Source organism: Phaenicophaeus curvirostris, chromosome 4, assembly GCF_032191515.1.
Source record: "Phaenicophaeus curvirostris isolate KB17595 chromosome 4, BPBGC_Pcur_1.0, whole genome shotgun sequence".
Classification (NCBI taxonomy): domain Eukaryota; kingdom Metazoa; phylum Chordata; class Aves; order Cuculiformes; family Cuculidae; genus Phaenicophaeus; species Phaenicophaeus curvirostris.
In genome coordinates, this window is record NC_091395.1 from 15,132,152 (window position 1) to 15,151,004 (window position 18,853).

The 18,853-nt window shown below is 35.8% G+C and overlaps 1 protein-coding gene across 6 annotated transcripts in view; it reads right to left on the reverse strand.

Moving 5' to 3' along the window:
- The window catches only part of TTC29 (tetratricopeptide repeat domain 29), a 288,808-nt gene that overhangs the window by 90,722 nt on the left and 179,233 nt on the right, over positions 1–18,853 (reverse strand). For all 6 annotated transcript variants that reach the window (XM_069855337.1, XM_069855336.1, XM_069855339.1 and 3 more), the window contains 2 exons: positions 9,518–9,741; positions 767–952 (listed from right to left, as the gene is read on the reverse strand). In XM_069855337.1, the coding sequence (XP_069711438.1) occupies positions 767–952; positions 9,518–9,741 (410 nt within the window). The remainder of the gene's footprint in view (positions 1–766; positions 953–9,517; positions 9,742–18,853) is intronic.

An 18,853-nucleotide genomic window follows, 5' to 3' on the forward strand; every position in this document is an offset into this window, starting at 1 on the left:
TGGACAGGCTGCTAAAATAATCTCATTTATGTTCCCTTTCTCATGAAGAGTTGTTGGACCAGATGACCTTTTATGGTCCCTTCCAGCCTGAGCTGTTCTAGGATTCTAGTTACTTCTATTAATATCTTTCCTAATTTCAGAGACTTCCAGTTTGAGGATTCAGATAAATGAATGCAGAAGTGGAGCTTGTGGACAGTGTAAATCTGAAGGAAAGACCAACATGCCAATCAGGTACAAACAAACAGGATGCCATTTTCAGTCAAGAGAACTAGAAGGTAGTTTTTAAAAAGAACACAAAAATATGGCTGCTTTATCCAAGTGTAAATTGGAGGCAGGATTAAACTGAATTACAAGTTCATACCTCTTTTAAATCAACCCAGTTTGTGTAATTACAGATTGCCCTCCTACTCAAACACCTATGGCCAGAGGCAGCATTATCAGTCTTTTGTTAAAAACAAGCAAAATGAAATGATATCAGACCCAAAGGATCTGTGCTAAACAAATGCTTCCTTTAAACTTGTATTACATTTTTCATCTGAGTACTTCTAACTGTAGATAGAATGTCAGAGGAAAAAGGCTTGAATAGACTTCTTTGCCTTCCTGTACACTGCTCCAAAAATTAAAATTGCAACAGTTTAAAAACTTCTTTTAAATTATGGTTGCAAATCAGTTTTACACTGAACACTGTGTTCTTTGATGAAACACAAATTGCAAAATATGACTGTCAGTGCTGATACCACGCAGTTTTATGATCTTATTGACTTACCTTGTTCCTCATTGAGGAGGCCCATATTTGCGTGTGCTTGTGCCTCTCGTTTCCCACCATCAATTTTTACTAGTTGAGCAGTGTTAAAGCATTTCTCATAGAAGTAATTACTTAACCATTTGTCCTCATAGTCATTGAAACAGTAGGCCAAGTTAAGCTGGTTATCATACACCTTCTCATAGTGCCCTTAAAAAACAAAAATTACAATCAAAATGTTATAGCAGCAGCAGCAGCTTTCAGAAATCCTACATATTACAGCAATAACCATAAAATGAAAGAGGAAGACTATTTATATTTCCACCACTCAGATACCACCAAGTTCTTTTACATGTCTGGTCAGAGAAATATAAGGGAAAAAAGGATAAATTTAAAATTAGGCAGAATTGAAAACTTATTTTAACAAAAGCACAACAAATTGGTCTCATTTCTACATGCAAACCCAAAATTAAGTTCAATAAAACATGCAAAGCCTGGATAAGACGTTGGCATGTTAAAAGAGAAAAACAACAGTGAGCAAAAGAAGCACACAGGCACTGCTAGAGAAGTGCTTGTCTGAGTCACTGTGACCTGAAAAGGAACCAAGACCTTTCAAAATGGGTTCAAGGTGGAAACCGCAGTGATGGAGATAAAGAACCAAACAAAACACACTGCAAACACAAGCCATTAATTCATATAATTTTAGATGTTCAAAGTTAGTCTAACAAGAAGAGCTTTGAGTTTTCATGTTTACTCCCATTCTGAGTACCTCTTCAGTCTTAGAGATTAAGGACAAATTGAAATTTTACACCTTGCCCTAAAAAAGACAGTTCACCAAGGTATTGCTCTCAGAACCAGCGTGGAAAGCTGGGGAGACTCAATGTCACAGATCACCTTATTATCTGAACGCCCCCTCCCTCACATTTAGCACCCACTTTATCATCTCATGAAGCTTAAATAATCACCACACCCCCCAAAAAATTTATAAAACCACAGCAAGTCCCAAATCTACGTAGCACTACACATTATCAATAAACATATTAATTATTTCAATATTACAGAATGAGAGCTTCTATGGAGTTAGAGCTATTTCTCTCAGAAAAGCACCTTTTAAAAAATAAATCCACTAAATATCCTCTTTGGATTATTCTAAAACTGTATTAACTTGCAGTAGAGATCTCAAATTTACCTGACAATTCCTATCATACTGATTCCCCATAAGAGGGATTTGAAATATACATTCCCTACACAATGCTGAAGAATCTATGAGAAGTAAGCATCAATCTATGTTTTGCAGCTACATTTATCACTGGCTAAGTTAAACAAATTTTCTTTCCAAACTCTGCTCATGTCAGACACGACTGGCACTACTTAGCTAAAATTCCATTGCAATTTTGGTTGGCTGCTTACTCTGTTTGTAACTGTTAAGTGAATGTACACCAAATAAGCAGTTCTTAAAAGAATTTTTATGTAGCTGGGTAAAGAAGGAATTAAGAATCACAAGTCCTGCAGCAAGAAAGAGCCCATTTGTTCAAGCTAGATGTGTGCACAGAAAGGCTCTGCTTTTGAGAGTTCTGCAATTTGCATGCTTTGTTCAATGACCAGAAAGGGGGGAAAAAAAAGATAAAAACCCCTCCTCTTACTGCCGGGTACGGAGCACCACAGCAAAATCAACTGGGGAAAAAGGAACCCTATTACAGACAAGATCTCAGTCAGAGTCTAGATCTTTTAGAAGCGTTTTAAAACTATGAAACCATATCAAAACATTTTGACTAAATGATGCAGTTAAATTCTTTATTTTTATTATCTGCAGGAAGAATTTGGGAAAAATCGAACTTTCAAGAAGGACCAATATTTCAACTGTAAACTCTATTATCATCTGTGTAAATCACATGCATTATTTGGAGCAAACAGCATCAATACTCAAACAAATTATTTTGAATGCACCACTAAGCTGCAGAAGAGCGTGTTCCCTCAGAATCATCTTTATCATATTCTTCCTCAAATTGAGTAAGAAATTACATATAGTCTAATATGAAGTAATCAAAAAAATCTCATTCGGTCTGTTGTCATGACTAAGTTGTTTTCAGAGCATCTTGATAAAACTCTACAGTGTATTGCATAACACAGTAAGAACTTTATTATGTCTTCTAAAAGAATCCTGTTACCGCATAATCATGTCCACAGTCTTCAAGAGGTTTATCTAGTATTTGTTTCTCCCCTATTTTTATCTATCTTGGCCATTTTAGACAACTTTAATTGAATTTCCCCTAGTTAAAGTTTCTCAAATCAAACTGAAATGTCTTTTCCTCATTCTTGAACACTTTTTTGATGTACAAATTAATTCCTTTTTATTTTAATGGTAAAAAAATGTTTTTTTGTTGCTTTACTTTTTTTTAATGAATTATATTTCTTTCCCATTTATTTTCTCTGTTTCCCGCCCTATGAAATGGTATCTCATTTTTCTACTTTTTTAATAATTTCCATTAAAACACACAGAATTATGACTTTTGAACCAGTTTTTCTCACCTACATTACCATTTGTAGTATTCTAAATAACTCTCCTTACAACAAGTAGGAAACTTTCATGATCTCCTTAGAATCATTAAAATAGGAATACCGCAGAAATTACATCGAGATAAGGTTATCATTTCTATAAGGTTTGACACCAAAACACAAGCTTAAGTTTACAAATTTGGCTTTGAGAAGAATAATTATCAACATATAGACTTCATGTATTCCTAATCAAAACTTACTCCTAGGTGTGAGTTTTCATGCCTTTCCCTCCCAACCAACGCAAAAAAGTATCTCTTAGGTACCTCTTCTTCAGAATATCAGAGGGTACATCACATAAAACTTATACATACATTTGAAATTAATAATATTTTGGTATAATAGAATCATAGAATAACCAGGTTGGAAGAGACCCACTGGATCATCAAGTCCAACCATTCCTATCAAACACTAAACCATGCCTCTCAGCACCTCGTCCACCCGTGCCTTAAACACCTCCAGGGAAGGTGACTCAACCACCTCCCTGGGCAGCCTGTTCCAGTGCCCAATGACCCTTTCTGTGAAGAATTTTTTCCTAATGTCCAGCCTAAACCTCCCCTGGCAGAGCTTGAGGCCATTCCCTCTTGTCCTGTCCCCTGTCACTTGGGAGAAGAGGCCAGCACCCTCCTCTCTACAACCTCCCTTCAGGTAGTTGTAGAGAGCAATGAGGTCTCCCCTCAGCCTCCTCTTCTCCAGGCTAAACAACCCCAGCTCTCTCAGCTGCTCCTCATAAGGCCTGTTCTCCAGCCCCCTCACCAGCTTTGTTGCTCTTCTCTGGACTCGCTCCAGAGCCTCAACATCCTTCTTGTGGTGAGGGGCCCAGAACTGAACACAGTGTTCGAGGAGCGGTCTCACCAGTAGCCTCATAAAAATCTACGCAAATGATACTGGAAGTATCAAAAGTGGTTTGAGCCTAATATATACTTGTTTATCAATTTGTGTGGGTATATGCATACATACATATGTGTGTGTAAGCACATCTATACATATGTATAGATAATGTCAAGACATAGTTGGGATTCATCCAAACTAAGCAATGTAGATATAGATATAGGTTACCCTAGGCCCCTTTATCCTCAACGAAGAGCAGCAGATACTTCTTGGCTGCAATTTATGTCATCCCAACTTCAACATCTACTTCAGCACAAGGGAGCACTTTCAAAGATTATCTCAAAGGTAAAAGGCATAGGATCCCATAACAATTACAAGTACATAAACAAATACCCACATGAACAGAGAAATACAAAACCTAATTATATCCACTAACATAAAGATACCAATATGAGTCATATATATATTACAGCTATGTGAAAATGAGGTTAAAAGATACCAGAGGATACACCCAAATGGTTATAACGACACAGTAAGGGGAAAGATAACTGGATTTTCACTTGGGTAGAACACTAGCTACAGATTTGTTGCCTTTGCAATCTTTGCCACAAAGTATCAAGGCACTAATGCGATATAAAATTACGCAAATAACTTCAGGTAGTGACCTACAAATCTCAAGAGATGGAACTGACCTGAGGCAGACTACCGCTACTGCCACAGCTTTGATTGAATGAACTTTAATGTGACCCTCTGATGACTATCCTGCTGGTGAATAACAATGAGAAGTGCACAAAGACAACCAGTTCTCTGTAATTGTCTTGGATAGCGGCTGACCAGATATGCTGGTAATAAAATAAACCCCATAAGACACACTTTTAAAAGCCATACTGTCTTTTGGATTCATAGTATGACTCAAAAACCAAGAAATTAATTGAGACTATTCTGACACTGGTAAAGCTAGCATGTTAGTAAAAGTGAACTTTTACTTTCACAGAAGAAGCAAAAAATATTAGAATAGGCAAATACTGTCTTCCACAAAACCTCCCATAAGTAGTTTAGCCAGTAAAGTTTTGACCTCTCTGGTTTCACACAGTAAATTCTCTACAACTAATGAGAGAATACATGTAGATGAGTCATCTTTATGTATTTGTTGATATAAAAAATAATCATCCACACCACTTAACAGCAAGGAAATAATGGCATGTGATATCAAATAAACAGAAAGCAAAGTTTCAATCACACAAGCAATAGTAAAATGGTTCCTGCTAGAAAAAAAAATCCTGTTTTTAAACAAGAAAAAACTAAAACCCCAAATAGATAAAGGTTCAAAGGCCAATACCATTAATTGTTCAAAAATGGCATAAATTTCATAAAAAACATTGGCAGCCAAATTCAGGTCTTCCAGAACTGTGAAAATGCTGTTAAGATGACCATCTACCCAAAATGGCAGCTTCACAGAACAAACAGAACTGGATGGAGCAGATGGTGAGACCTGAAGACCTGAAATTTTTGGCATGTTTATTCTTTTTCTTTTTTTAAATGCATAACCTCTTTCTATTTTTTCCAAAATACCACGGGTTATTGCAACATTTCTAGCCCACTTGAGGGCATAAGTGTGAAATCTTACAGAAAAGCTTTCCATTGTAAAATGCCAAACTTTGTTTTCAACCTTAAGTACCTCATAAAAAGAAAGATTTTCCAGTGCAAACGCATCATGTATTCATGCTTTCTTTATGTACTTTAAAAAAACCCATCTTTTACAACAAGAACTAATGACAACTCATACAGTCAAAATTTTTACCTACACTAAAGTGAGGAAAAAAGAGCCAAGTTAGTACTTCCTTCTAATTCCATTTGTTTGTTACTCTCTAGAACAAGGGTCAGCAGCCTATAGTACATGTGCAGGTTCAGCATTTAGCATACAAAGACTGTGCAGGGTCAGGCACCAGAAGCAGATGGAAACTGAGAAAGGCAACAGTTTCCAGGTCTTAACTCCTACTCTCCATCAGCTGCCCCAATGATCAACTAAGAAGCAGCATTTTGCCCCTTTAAAGGCACATTCATAACCAAGCACAGGTTCCCTGCATTGGCTTTAGCACAGTAAACAGTCATCTGCCACTATAGTGCTGACTTCTCCATTTACGTTGCAGCTACTGAGCTGTGACATTTTCTGTGGTTTTGCTCCCCTGCTCTGGCAAATAAGAGCCAATGTCTGAGACTTCTCTCTAATTGTTCTCGAGTTGTAACTTGCCTTGCACCCCCTTCAACTTGTTTTATACGAGGAAATCAGCCTGCTCTAGCAAGCACTGATCTTCTGAGCTCTTCAACGCCTCTGCCAATCCTAGGCAAGGACTCAGTTAGGGTTCAAGCCTACATTTAATATGCAATTCAGATGTAATCTGAAGAGCAACACTTTTCAAGCCCTTGTGAAATAATACTGGGTCAGATCACCTCTAATTGACAAAAATAAACCCCAAAAGAGATTTGGCACACTATCACAGAGACCAGCCTCAGTCTAAAACACATGAATGATGCTTTACAGTGTAATCTGCACACTATCAATCACTCTTCTGGTAGGCTTAGTGCTAACTCAATAAAAGTAGCTACACAATATTTCAGTGAGATGATTCAAAGAAGTGGCTTAACCTAATGAGCATACGGACCCAACAAGTAAATAAGCAATGTATTTTAAAACAATAAGATTGTAGCAGCCAAGCAGTAAATTAAAGAATCAGTCACATTTATACAGTTAAATCTGTGCAAATATACATCTTAATAGTTAAAAGTGAAATTAAAACTTTTATCTGGGAAACAGCAACATTATCATTATAATGAACCATTCTCTCAGGTACACATTACGTTGAGTGCTGTTCAGAAATTCCAAAATATAAGCAAAAAAATTCTTTGTTGGATTTCCTTCGCTCTTACTTCTTCCCCACAACCCACAAAACCACATAGGGATAGTCAAATTTTGTCTGGGTCTTAGACAATCTGGACAAAAATAATTCTATCGAAGGTGCTGATTCTATTCAGGCAAACAACATACATCCAACATTCAGGTCCTATAACTAAAAACATAAAGATTAATAAATTCCACCAATAAATATGAAAAGTGAATGAAAACCTAGCTTTCTCTGTGTACCGTGGTAATAGCCATAAAACTCTAAACTTGGGATGTGCAGTTCTAAATTGCATTCACAATTAAAACAGCAACACTTTGCGAGACAAAAAATATCAAGGTAGAAAAATTAAACGACAGATATTTACTGACATAGTAAGTGAAGTGCTGTTTTCCACTTACCACTTCAGGTTCAAAACCAATCCTGCCACGAAGTATAAATGAATCAAAAAATTTACAAATCAAAGAGGTTTTTTTTCTATAAATTATACCTGCTATTTCTTCTTCAACACACCAGTTATCACAGGACAGCATACCTGAGACAGGAAAACTTTCATCTAGCCTAACAGTAGTAATGCCAGCATACCAAGAAACCAAATATTACTTTCAGCCTTTTAAGCTTGAACTGTGATGGCTGAAGAGCAAATGCAGGTCAGCTGCTGTTGTGATGGCTGCATCACAATAAGTTGCAGCTGAGGTGAACTGCTGAACACTCTTAAATGGTGTCAACTAGAGTTGTCAGGAGATCATAAGCCAGAGCCCCAAGCAATTTGATTAGAATCAGAGAGTAACTGGATTAGCTGAACTACTGAATTAGCGTTTGATGAGCTGTATAATTCATATGTTATCTTCACAGCACTACTAGCTCTAACACCTGCAACAGGAATTAGCACCCACTCCTTCATGTTCCAGGTGGCTCAAGCTTCACTTAGAACAAACAAAAGATCCCTGCAAAGGTTTGTATTGAAACTGGTGAAAAAAAATCAAAAATAACTACAGTTTGACCTAGCAATTCAGTAAAGATGCTTGCCAGCTCTATTGGCATGTTCTCATTATTTTCTCTTCTTTTGTTTTAATGAAGTTTAACAGGCAAAGTTGGGAGGTATTCTTTCCTAGAGGCAAGAAACAGTCAGTCAGGCAATTGGTGGTATCTTGTCTCTGTGAAATGTAGACTTAGAGACTTACACACAACGAATGCTGAGTTCTGTGAGAGAAAGGGCCCATATCTTTCACAGGGGCACATTTGCCAACTCTTTTGCCACATATCAGCTTATAACACTGAAAATTGTCATGCAATGAAGGAAGGCAAAATGCTCTCCTCAAGCAGCGGCAGGAAGCAGGCTCATCAAGGTAAGCCGTATCTACTGCTTTCTGAACATCAAAGCGTTTGCAGTGTGCTTCTGTCAGAGCAGTTTGAGCACAAACCTTCTTTCTTGTACGCCTGTAAGCTACAGGGGTGCCTATTCAGGTTTCAGTCGTACTCCAGACAAATATGAAGATTCCTTCCAATCACAGGCTGGCTAGAATTCCTGCCTAGAATTACAGTGAATTAAATAAAAAACCACAACTTTTGACTTTCATAGTGAACATAAACCAAACATTTTAAATGAACATTTTTTTTAAGTGCTGAAAGGGGGTTCTTTTTCTTCCTTTCTTTAAATGAAGTTGTCAGTTTCTAAATTTTAGTCAAAAAGCTTAGGTTCCAGACTCACAGGCTTTACTGTAGATGTTCTGTTATCTAATGATCAAAATGCAACTTGAAACAAGCCAACTACAGTGAAATCAGCTCAGCATGAAATGCAATTGGAGTTAGAGGTCTGTCTGCCTTTATCCCTATAATTATTCCAAAGAAGAAATACAGAGTAAGTTATGTTTCTATTTATGGTAAAAGGAAATGATAAATACAAGCGCTTAGTAAATAGTAGGCAATAGAGAAAATACAGTAATTTAGAGTTATGTCTTCACTAATATCTAGTAATTCACAGGTGGCGTGTTACATCTGTGTGCTGTATTTTATTTGACATGTTCACAATCCTTTTTAAGTCAGTCACAAATCCAAACACAGTTAGCAGACAGGGTATTTAATAAAATCAGATTTATAAAACTATTACTGTGTGAGACAGCATTTCACCTACTACATTTTTCTAATACAAACCCCACTACTCAAATCAATAGAGAAAGAAAAACAATAAATAATGAAACAATGAGAAAATAATTGAGATGTTACCAAAGCTATAAATGCATAAAACATTTCTGATGATATCATAACACACGCTATGTGTTTTCCCCTTTTTTTTTTCCTTCACAAAACCTCTCCTGATATCCGCTGATCCTAATCATTTATTCTATAAATAAAGCTTAGTTGACTAAAGCTGAAATGTGCTAAGATGCAGTAACATTTCAAATTCATACATGAAACAATTTGGAAGCTTCCCCCAGGCGCTGGCGGCTGCAGCTCCCGCTGCTCTGCTACCCACAATCCCCACATTTACCTGCTCTCTGGGCTGCCTCAGCCCTGGTCAGGAAGTGGTAAAGCTGATCCAGCTTATCAGGCTGCTCCTCCAGGGATTTCTGCTGCCATATGGCTGACCCAGGCCCTGCAGCCTCCCTCAAGGCATTCCACTTCTGTATCAGAGTGAAGAGCTCGGAGAAGGACTCGTGATAACCCTGTCGCAGCATGTCTATGCAGATGTTCTTCTTGTATGAATTCCTGTTACTGGGAATAAGAAAGATAGATTTTAAGCCTTTAAACCTGTATTCTGTTCTCCACCTTACCAAATAAGTACAGATGACTAAAACAGCTTTCAACAAGAGACCTCTGCAGTTCAGCAGTGGGGAAGGGGTATTTTTTCCCCCTGCTCGAAAAGGCATTCTGCTAAAATACAATTACAAATATCATACCCTAGGGAAGTAAATATGGCAATTAGGCATAAATACCGACATACATATTAAAAACATGTTAAAAATCTACTGGTATTCTTTAGCTGGTATTTGGTAAAAGAGGCTGACTGATGAGAAATCCACCCCACCCCCCGCCCCCGGTGTTTACATTAGTTCATGAAACCACAATGAACTCTTAGTTTGCTTTAAAACAGTGCACAGGGAAAAATGAGGCACATTCCACATGTCAGAACAATGTATATGTTAAATAGTTTTGCTGTAGGATATGATGGCTTGGTTTAAATCGTCAAACAAATGCTATGCCAGAAACATAATAATTAGATATTATTTTGCTTCTATTTAGCATACAACTTCAGCTGGGGCTGGTGCACTGATGCAAAAGTTTGATAATTGCTCACTAATTTTAAAATCAAACGATGCAACGATGAATTTATATAAAAGTTGTCTCATTCATAAACTTTGATAAGATAGACATACCAAAAAGTTGTGTAATCAAAAACTCTCAAGAGACAATATATAATTTGAGGTACTATTTATGGAAATAATCAAAATATTTCTTCTATGTGGCATGAAACAATCATTATGTCCTATCCTGGAGAAAACTATGTGTCCAATGGGACTGCCTGCAGCATTAAAGTACAGATGTAAAGGTTTGCAGGTGTAGTTATCTAGTGTGAGAAAACAAACCTTTATCCCAGTAAAATGGCGAGGACCCAGATGTGTTAATTTTGTTTTGTATATTCCATTAAGTTTCCAAACTGTTTCCAAGACTGACTTTTTAGATTAAAATCCATTTAACTTCTCAGCAGCATTAAAATAAATATGCAATTCTGAAAACTGAGATTTATAGTATATGTAATAAATTCAGATGACCTGATGCTAAACAATAGCCTAATGAGACTAATATTCCCAGCTTAAAAAGAAGTACTGCAGTTCTTTAACAACTCTATTAAGGCAAAAGTGATGTAAAAAAATTCTTAGTTAGATGTCAATGAAATAGACAGTAAAGCGAGATAAGAAGTAAATAATCTGCATTATTTCATACTAAATATCGATAAAATAAAATCTATTAATTATCACAGATAAACATTAATCTTTCATGTGATTTTTTTTACACTTCAATTGCAGAACTGAACACAAAAAACATTACAAAATCCTGATAAGATTTAGACTAGACAGCACTGATTTTATATTTAATATATAAATAGGTGGGTTTTGAGATGGAAAAGCACACTTCGGTCATGCAGGCAAGAGAAAATATAAAACTACTCTGGACCAGAAAACAGTTGCGAAATTTATCTTAGAAAAGAAATAAGAAATATCTTTAAACATTAAAATTTGCCAGAATATGCTGTATTTGCCATATATCAGGCACACAGTATATAGTTTAAAAATACTGTAAAGATGTTATCTTAATACAGAACAATGTGTTCTCTACTCTGCATAGGGAATATTCTCTTTTTTCTGTTTTAAAATTCTAACTAAAAAAAAATTAAAGAATAGAAGTAAAAAATCCTACCAAATTCCAAAGGCCTAGGACTGAATCCTGCAGCAATATAACTTAGAGCAGTGGAATAACAATCTCCTTAGCAGACATACATGCGTATTTATTTATATAATGCGATCTATATAAATGTAGAATTGTGCATGCATTAAATCATTGGATGTCTTGGAAATAAACAAGAAAGTATTGCCAAAAGATCTTAACAGTGAATTAAACAAAGCATTATTCAGTTAAATTTTAGCACTCACTGCATACTCACTGAGCATAGTACAAATAATTTTATAAACAGAAAACCCGTATCCATGTAACATGTTATTGCCTGTAGACTGATGCATTTGACTTGAAGTGAAAGCACAATTTCCCCACAAGAGAGCTTTATTAGCAAACCAATACAGGAAAAAAACCCATACAGTTAAATAGGTCAGTTTTAAAAATTAGTGTCAATATTCTTTTAATAAATCCCATCCCAATAATAAAGAAATCAAACCAATGCTGAAGTATTCATACAGTACAGAGCACATTTTTTCTTAGGCAAAGATAGTTGATTCTAACTCACAAGCAATGAAGCTACCTACTGTATAACCCTTCACATTTTCGATGGATAATGTTATCTCCCAATTTTGTTTAAAAATGTAAAATACATCGTGTTAAATAATAATAGTATGGTTTCTTAGGTTTCTGCAATACATCAACCACAAGTGACTAATATAAACAATAAACTAGAGCTAGAAATGAATGATATTTTGAGGATAAATGGTATTCATGACACCTAAGAATGCATGACACTACAATGAATTTTCTTTTTTTTTCAGCTATCAGAGTTGTTCCAGATGAAAATGCCAGTGTCCTTTTTCCCAGCCAACAGTGCTTTCCAACAGAGGAGGTGACAGTAGTAAACTTTTCATGATACCTTGAATTAAACTATAAATCCTCAATCCTCACAATCCTTTTCACACTGCTTTTTATGCCAATGTAAAATGGGAGGTTAAACACGTTTTACATAACCGAAGGTTACTTTATTTCTAATAGCAATATAAAAAAATGATACCTAGTTAAATGTACACGATTTATCTTATAAAATTCACCGTCGACAGTGTGTTTCTACTGTGTTTATGAATTGTTATACACTAAACCTTTTGAACCTGACTTCCTAATAAACTAGGACATACTGTTAAACGAGTAAGTTTGTTTTCCCGTATCACATGCACGTCGAATTTCGGTTTCCTTTGAACAATTATGTTACTTCAAGAAGCGAAATGATAAAAAAAAGACCGGCCTTTCGTTGGGTTGGAGGCGTTCGAGAGGTTTTAATGGTCTCTGGGGGCATCTACTGGAGGTCTGGCAAACTGCAGGCACGGCTGCGGGAACAAAGGCAGCGACCAGCGCGGCTGAAACGCGGGGCGCGCATCTCTGCGCGCAAGGGGCTGCGCATCTCTGCGCGCAAGGGGCTGCACCCCCGGTGCCACAGAAGTGGCCAAAACATCCCAGCGCTGCCCGCACGGGCGCCTGCAAGCGATTAAACTAGTCGGATTAGAATGAGCGGAGAGCTTTGTCGCATTAGTTGTGTTTAATTTTCAAATTGAACCGTGATATGAATATAAACCCCAAGTCCTTCCTCCCCTTTGAATGATTGTATGTGCATGCTCGGAGAAAAAGATTTCAGACGGATTGTTTAAATCAAATTATTTTTTAATGAAATACGGAGCTTGTCTATGTATTTATGGTTAAAAGGAAGATAACAATCTGGTTTTGATTTAAAGGAGATTTGTTTCACTTTTTTTAATCTACGAAATTCAACAGATGAAAACTGTAATACTTAACACAGATGATGCTGAGAATCCACTGTTCCTCCTACTGAATGCTCATCTCTGTCATTACTGAAACCCTGTCAGTGTTGCTACATATTTATTTACGCAGGTTGGGTAAAACAGTGAAATAAGGTCCGCTTAGGTATGATATCCAACTAGATCCGCTATGTCCTGTATAAGTATTTTATGCAAGAGGTCCTGAAAAATCCTGTATGCTTCTCTGCGTGTATCAGGGGAGAAGTGGGTGTCAGAAGAACTTTTAGCACCAAATAAATAACCACCAAAAGTTAAATTTGCCATATTAGTGGTACCATGATACATATGATTTCAAATAGGATAATATCACACGTGTGGAAGCAGCTATTTATCGAACGTGAGCTTGGAAAGACTCTGCTATTGCTAATGCTGTGCTTCAAGCATACCTCAATATTGCTACAGGCATTTTACTTCTCTTAAACCATACAGCTACTTAAATAATTTGCTTATATGGATTTCTTTCATTGTGATTATTACTGCTATTCTAAACTGATCTAGAGTCTTGCTGAGGAATCACAGAAACCTGATTCTAACCTGCCTTTACCAGTGCAAAGATCATAAATGCTAACCTTTGGGGAGGCTAATGAAATTACATTGTTGTTGCAATCTCAAGGATCTTCTTATGTTATGGTATTGTAGTTTTTACAAGACCCTTACGCAATGCTGGGAGATCAGAAAAATGCCTTGCTACATTCCCTTTAACTTAAAATCCTGCCCAATGAGGCTATTTTCATTCTACTCTTTACACAGAAAGAGAAAACAAGAAGAAATTAAGAAGCTAAGAGGCAGATACTGATGTTAGAAAATAGTCAGTATAGCATAACAGAACCATTTATCATGAGCTAAATTCTCCATGCCACCTTTCTGGTGTGGTGATTTACAGAAACAAGTGCAAATGTCTACTATTTTCAGATTACAGAATTATTATTTTTTTTAGTATCAGGGTTTATACGTTTAGATTTTGTAGGATTTAATTAGTACTACAGGTTAATGCCTGCTGCTGATTACAATGCAAGTATGCTGTAGCATTCCCATTTTGTAAAGTACAAAATGGCATAGTTTAAACAACGATAGCATATAAAATATTAAAGTACTTCCAGTGTAAAATAATTACCAATTATTCTGATGTTTAAAAAATGTATTCAAATAGGTTTCATCCTCTTGGGAATTTCCTTCTGCAGTTGACAAGTCAATGACTGATAGAAATGCCTTACACAAGGATCACAAAATTATGAAAAAATTATCAATATATTTTTGCTTTTTTATTTTAACTATTATTTACTTTCCCCTATTTCCTGTCTATAAATAACAAGAAAATTAAAATTGCATCAAGTATGTGAATACTTAGCAACCTCATGTTTAACCTGTATGCAAACAAACACAACATGAACAAGGAGACACCAGAATCTCCTCACTAAAACTTGAAAAACATATTCATTAGGTAAAAACAAATATACTATACAAAACACTAAAAAGCCAAGCATGCTATTAGAGATTTTAACGTCAGGCTGCTCTGCCTAAGAATAGTAATAGGAATGATAATTTAGTTATAGCTGAACAGCCAAAAAAGGTAACAGTTCTGCAACACCATTAGTGACCCACGCCTAAAATATAGTTGAAAGTTCTGCAGGGCATTGTTGAATATAAAAAGCACTTTTGGTAAATCTGGAAGCTGCAGGTTTGACTATCGCCTTCAAGGATCCAGGTTACAGCAGTATAAACTCAAGGTACTCACACTGTTGAAATTTACATTGCCATGTGTCTGCACTCTGCTGAAGTTAGGTACATAGCTAAGCTCAATGAGTTCAGTGTGAAAATCTACATACATAAGTAATTTGGGGAGTCAAGCCCTCAGCTGGCCAAGGTACTCGGCACATTTTCACCACATACTGCTACTGATACAAAGCTATTTGACTGAATCAAGGCGCGGCCCTCTTTAATCCCAGTTTGAAGACTGTCCATTTAAACACATTTCTTTTAATGAAATATTTACTGGATGGTAATATGTTAAATTGTAGACTATAGTAATCTCATTAAAGAAAGATATGGAAGTACAGTAAATGCCATTAAGTAGCAATAGATGGCTAGCTTACACATCAGAATTTTCGATCACTAAGGCTGAGAATTATGTTAGGGCGAGGCACATGTTTTTTAATTCAAAATTATAAAGCTGAAATAGCTAACGTCCTAATACAAAAAGCATATAAATCCACCTAACCAATCCAAAGAATTCCCTACTTTAAATAGCAAATAAAAATATTGCATGTCAGTTTGTACATACCATGAGAGGGAAGAACATCGACTTGAAATTGAATTTTGTAATGATTCAGATTTTTTTAAATAAGAAAAGGTTTAAGGAGCTATGTATTCAGAACTATTAATAGAAAGATGAAAATAAACTATATCAGAAAAGAAATATAGAGGTACTTTATCCCATAGATATGGGTACCATAACATTCGGCATAAGTAATACAGTATTTTTCATCTACTGCCTCACAGTCTCTGACTGTTGTCAAATCGCACTTTAACCTAAATCATGCAATCAAAGGTGGATGCATAACCTGTCAGTAGGATCCCACAAAGAACATATATTGAACTCGCTTCCTTTTGTTCAAAGCTACGCTGCCACTTTAATACTACATAAAATGAAAAATTAATCAATTATAAACATCAAAGGATGACACAGAAGAAGTATTTTAAAATGAATGTAAGTACTGTAATAATTAAGAATCCTCATTAACCCAGAAAATGGAAATATAAATTTAGCAATGAACTTTCCTAACATTCTGTCCCTAAACATAGATGCAAAGAAAGCTCTAAAAGTAAAGATAAAAGTGTTACCCTTATAAAAATGTTCTTCATACAAGTGCATATACACCTGTGATTATTTCAAGCATAATAAGAAAAAACATTATCTTCATTAATCTTTCTGCTTTTCTTTCTCAATTAATTACGTTCATTAACAAAAAGTAATTCCAACCATATTTTATGGACTGTTATTTATCAAAATGAAGTATTTCTCAAATTTTCTCTTTTATTTCAGAGCTGACCTAATGGACTGGGAGCTAGAAACATCAGAGTTTGGAATCCTTTCTATTTGACTCCCATGATATCAGAGAAATCATTAAATTCCTCTGCAAGTTTCTTTCACAGTGTGTAAAATTATATTTGGAAAAAGATAATAATTATTTACTTTCTGTATTTTCTCAAGCTGATGCTATGAATTATCATAAAGCCTATATAAGGCTATGCATTTATCGTGCTACTGCTGTGAACAGCTCCCACAGTACTTTCACTTTTGTTTATGGTATCTCAATCAAGTCCCCAACAGAAGTTACTTAGTAGTCTAAGGACAAATAGACCACACAGAGATGAAGAGGAAAAGGAAAGAGAGGATTTTACACAATTCAGAAGGATTCACTGTGAGAATTTAGGAATTTATGATTGTACCAAGGCAAATTAGACTGTCTGTCTTTATTTCAGACTCCTTCTGTATGTTAGAGTTGCTTCACGTCTATGGAGTGTTTTAAAAATAGAATTCAGTTGCGTGTTGCTTGTACATTATCTTCAGTACTAAATATTGTTGAACTATTGAGAAATGAAAGCGCTAGAAAACCGTAAGACCAAACTTAGTAAAAACAACAAGTTACATAAAAAAAGAAAAACTTCAGCTCACTGTGTTCTTCTTTATTAAAGTATGTCATGTATTTTATCTTTGCAAGAGTTTGATGAGTTTTTGCAAGTAAAATTCTGTTTCCTCTATACTTGCTAATAGTCATGAGAATCTGTAGTTTGCACCTTCCCATTAAAAATGTATTGTATTTTTTGAAATTATTCACCCCGCCTTTTATCCAGATCATGTCTTTGAAAGGAGGAAGTAGATAATAAATGGAATAATTCATGATTTCCCATTAAATATGAAACTTTCTTTTGCAGAGTTTAGAAAATGAAGTTCTACATAATGTACAGAAGTTGATTAGAACTTTTTTTAACCTTTTCAAGAAAAACCTTTCACATTACACAAATGCACAGAGAAGTTTCTCTAGGAAAGGCAAACCATCCACTTTCCATGCAGTTCTGTTCTTTAGATCACTGCCTAATTGCACTAAATAATATGTTTATCAGGCCTGAAATTTGCAGAGATCATTCATTTGACCAAAAAAATGTGTGCCTCCAAGTACTAAAATCTCTTTTTGAAAATTATTTAATAAACATTGAATCCAGATCATGGCAAGCAAGATTGTTACGAATTATTCAGACAGAAAAAAATACATATTTAAATAATATTGTGAAAGAAATTTAAAATTTATCATCTAGCTCAATAAGTGACTTGTGTCATCTCCCTTTCCACAATCAGCAGGGAGTTTGGGATAGAGTGCCTTAATTTAAAATTTCTTTTACTATGAAAGGATACATTTCTTTGATTCTGATTTACCCTTTTCCATATTTTTTAGTATTTAAAAGTGAAGAAATATCCTCATAAAATGTAGATTAGTTGACACAACACTCCACCAGTTCTCAATCAGAATAATGTGAACAGAGGGTCATAAGGTGCTCGCAGGTCGTATCCAAAGACTGACATCAGCAAGAAAAGCAAAATATTGCTAGGACCTGAATATGAAAGGGAAAGAACAGTTTACTTCTTTCTCCTTTTGCTGCTATGTCTTTCTTTAGCTGCCTTGAGCTCTCCTCTCCGCCTTTATAGTGCTATACAGAGAAGAAATGGAAGCAGCTCAAACCAGTGCATCACTAGAACTGAAATGCAAGGGAAAATCAGAATTTGCACCTGCACATCATCTGTCTGTGTCTGAAATTGCCTTTTGCAAGCTTTCTACTAATAGTAGCTGCCCCTTCCCTTTCCTTAACCCCAAACAGACAAGGCACTTTCTCTAACCCTTATTCTTGGCCATGTCCCTCCCCTGTCTCTTTAGAGCCTCACTCTGTAAAACAGAAATAGTCAAATACACCTCATAACACAAAATTCCCAATCCTAAATCATGCATGTTCAAACTGGGAAGTCCCAGCAAAGATTTCAGGTTGTGAAAAAGAAAGCATGGCAAAATGATGAACTGTCAATTGAAAAAGGTCACAATCTATTTGTTGAGTAAAAGATTCCCTATGTCACCTATGAAGTCACCTTATTAATTTATTTAGAAGAGGTGACAGCTACTAAATACTCCGGATTATTCAAAACCCCAGTCAGCTATTTGGGTTCAGCTTCCGTAAAAAACAGGTCCATCGATGCAAAAGACTGCAGTAAGGACAAATTGAAAACCAAATAAATCTAAACCTGGGTACCAAAACTCTCGTGATTTAAATAACTTATAAATAGAATAACAGATCAGAAGCAGCCTAGTCTAATAGTAGGGCTTACTTGTCCATCATGGCTATGATGAAAATAAAGAATGGCTCCTAATCAGGTGAGGAAGTTTCCTCCTCTTTAGTCTTGGAGGACAGATTGGGCTGAATATTCAGAGACCATCTGGTAGAAGAAGTAAGGATGTAGGAAAGAAATCTTTTATTTCCACAAACTTACATTGAGCACTAACACTGAATAGCTCATTAATTTTCTGATGTCT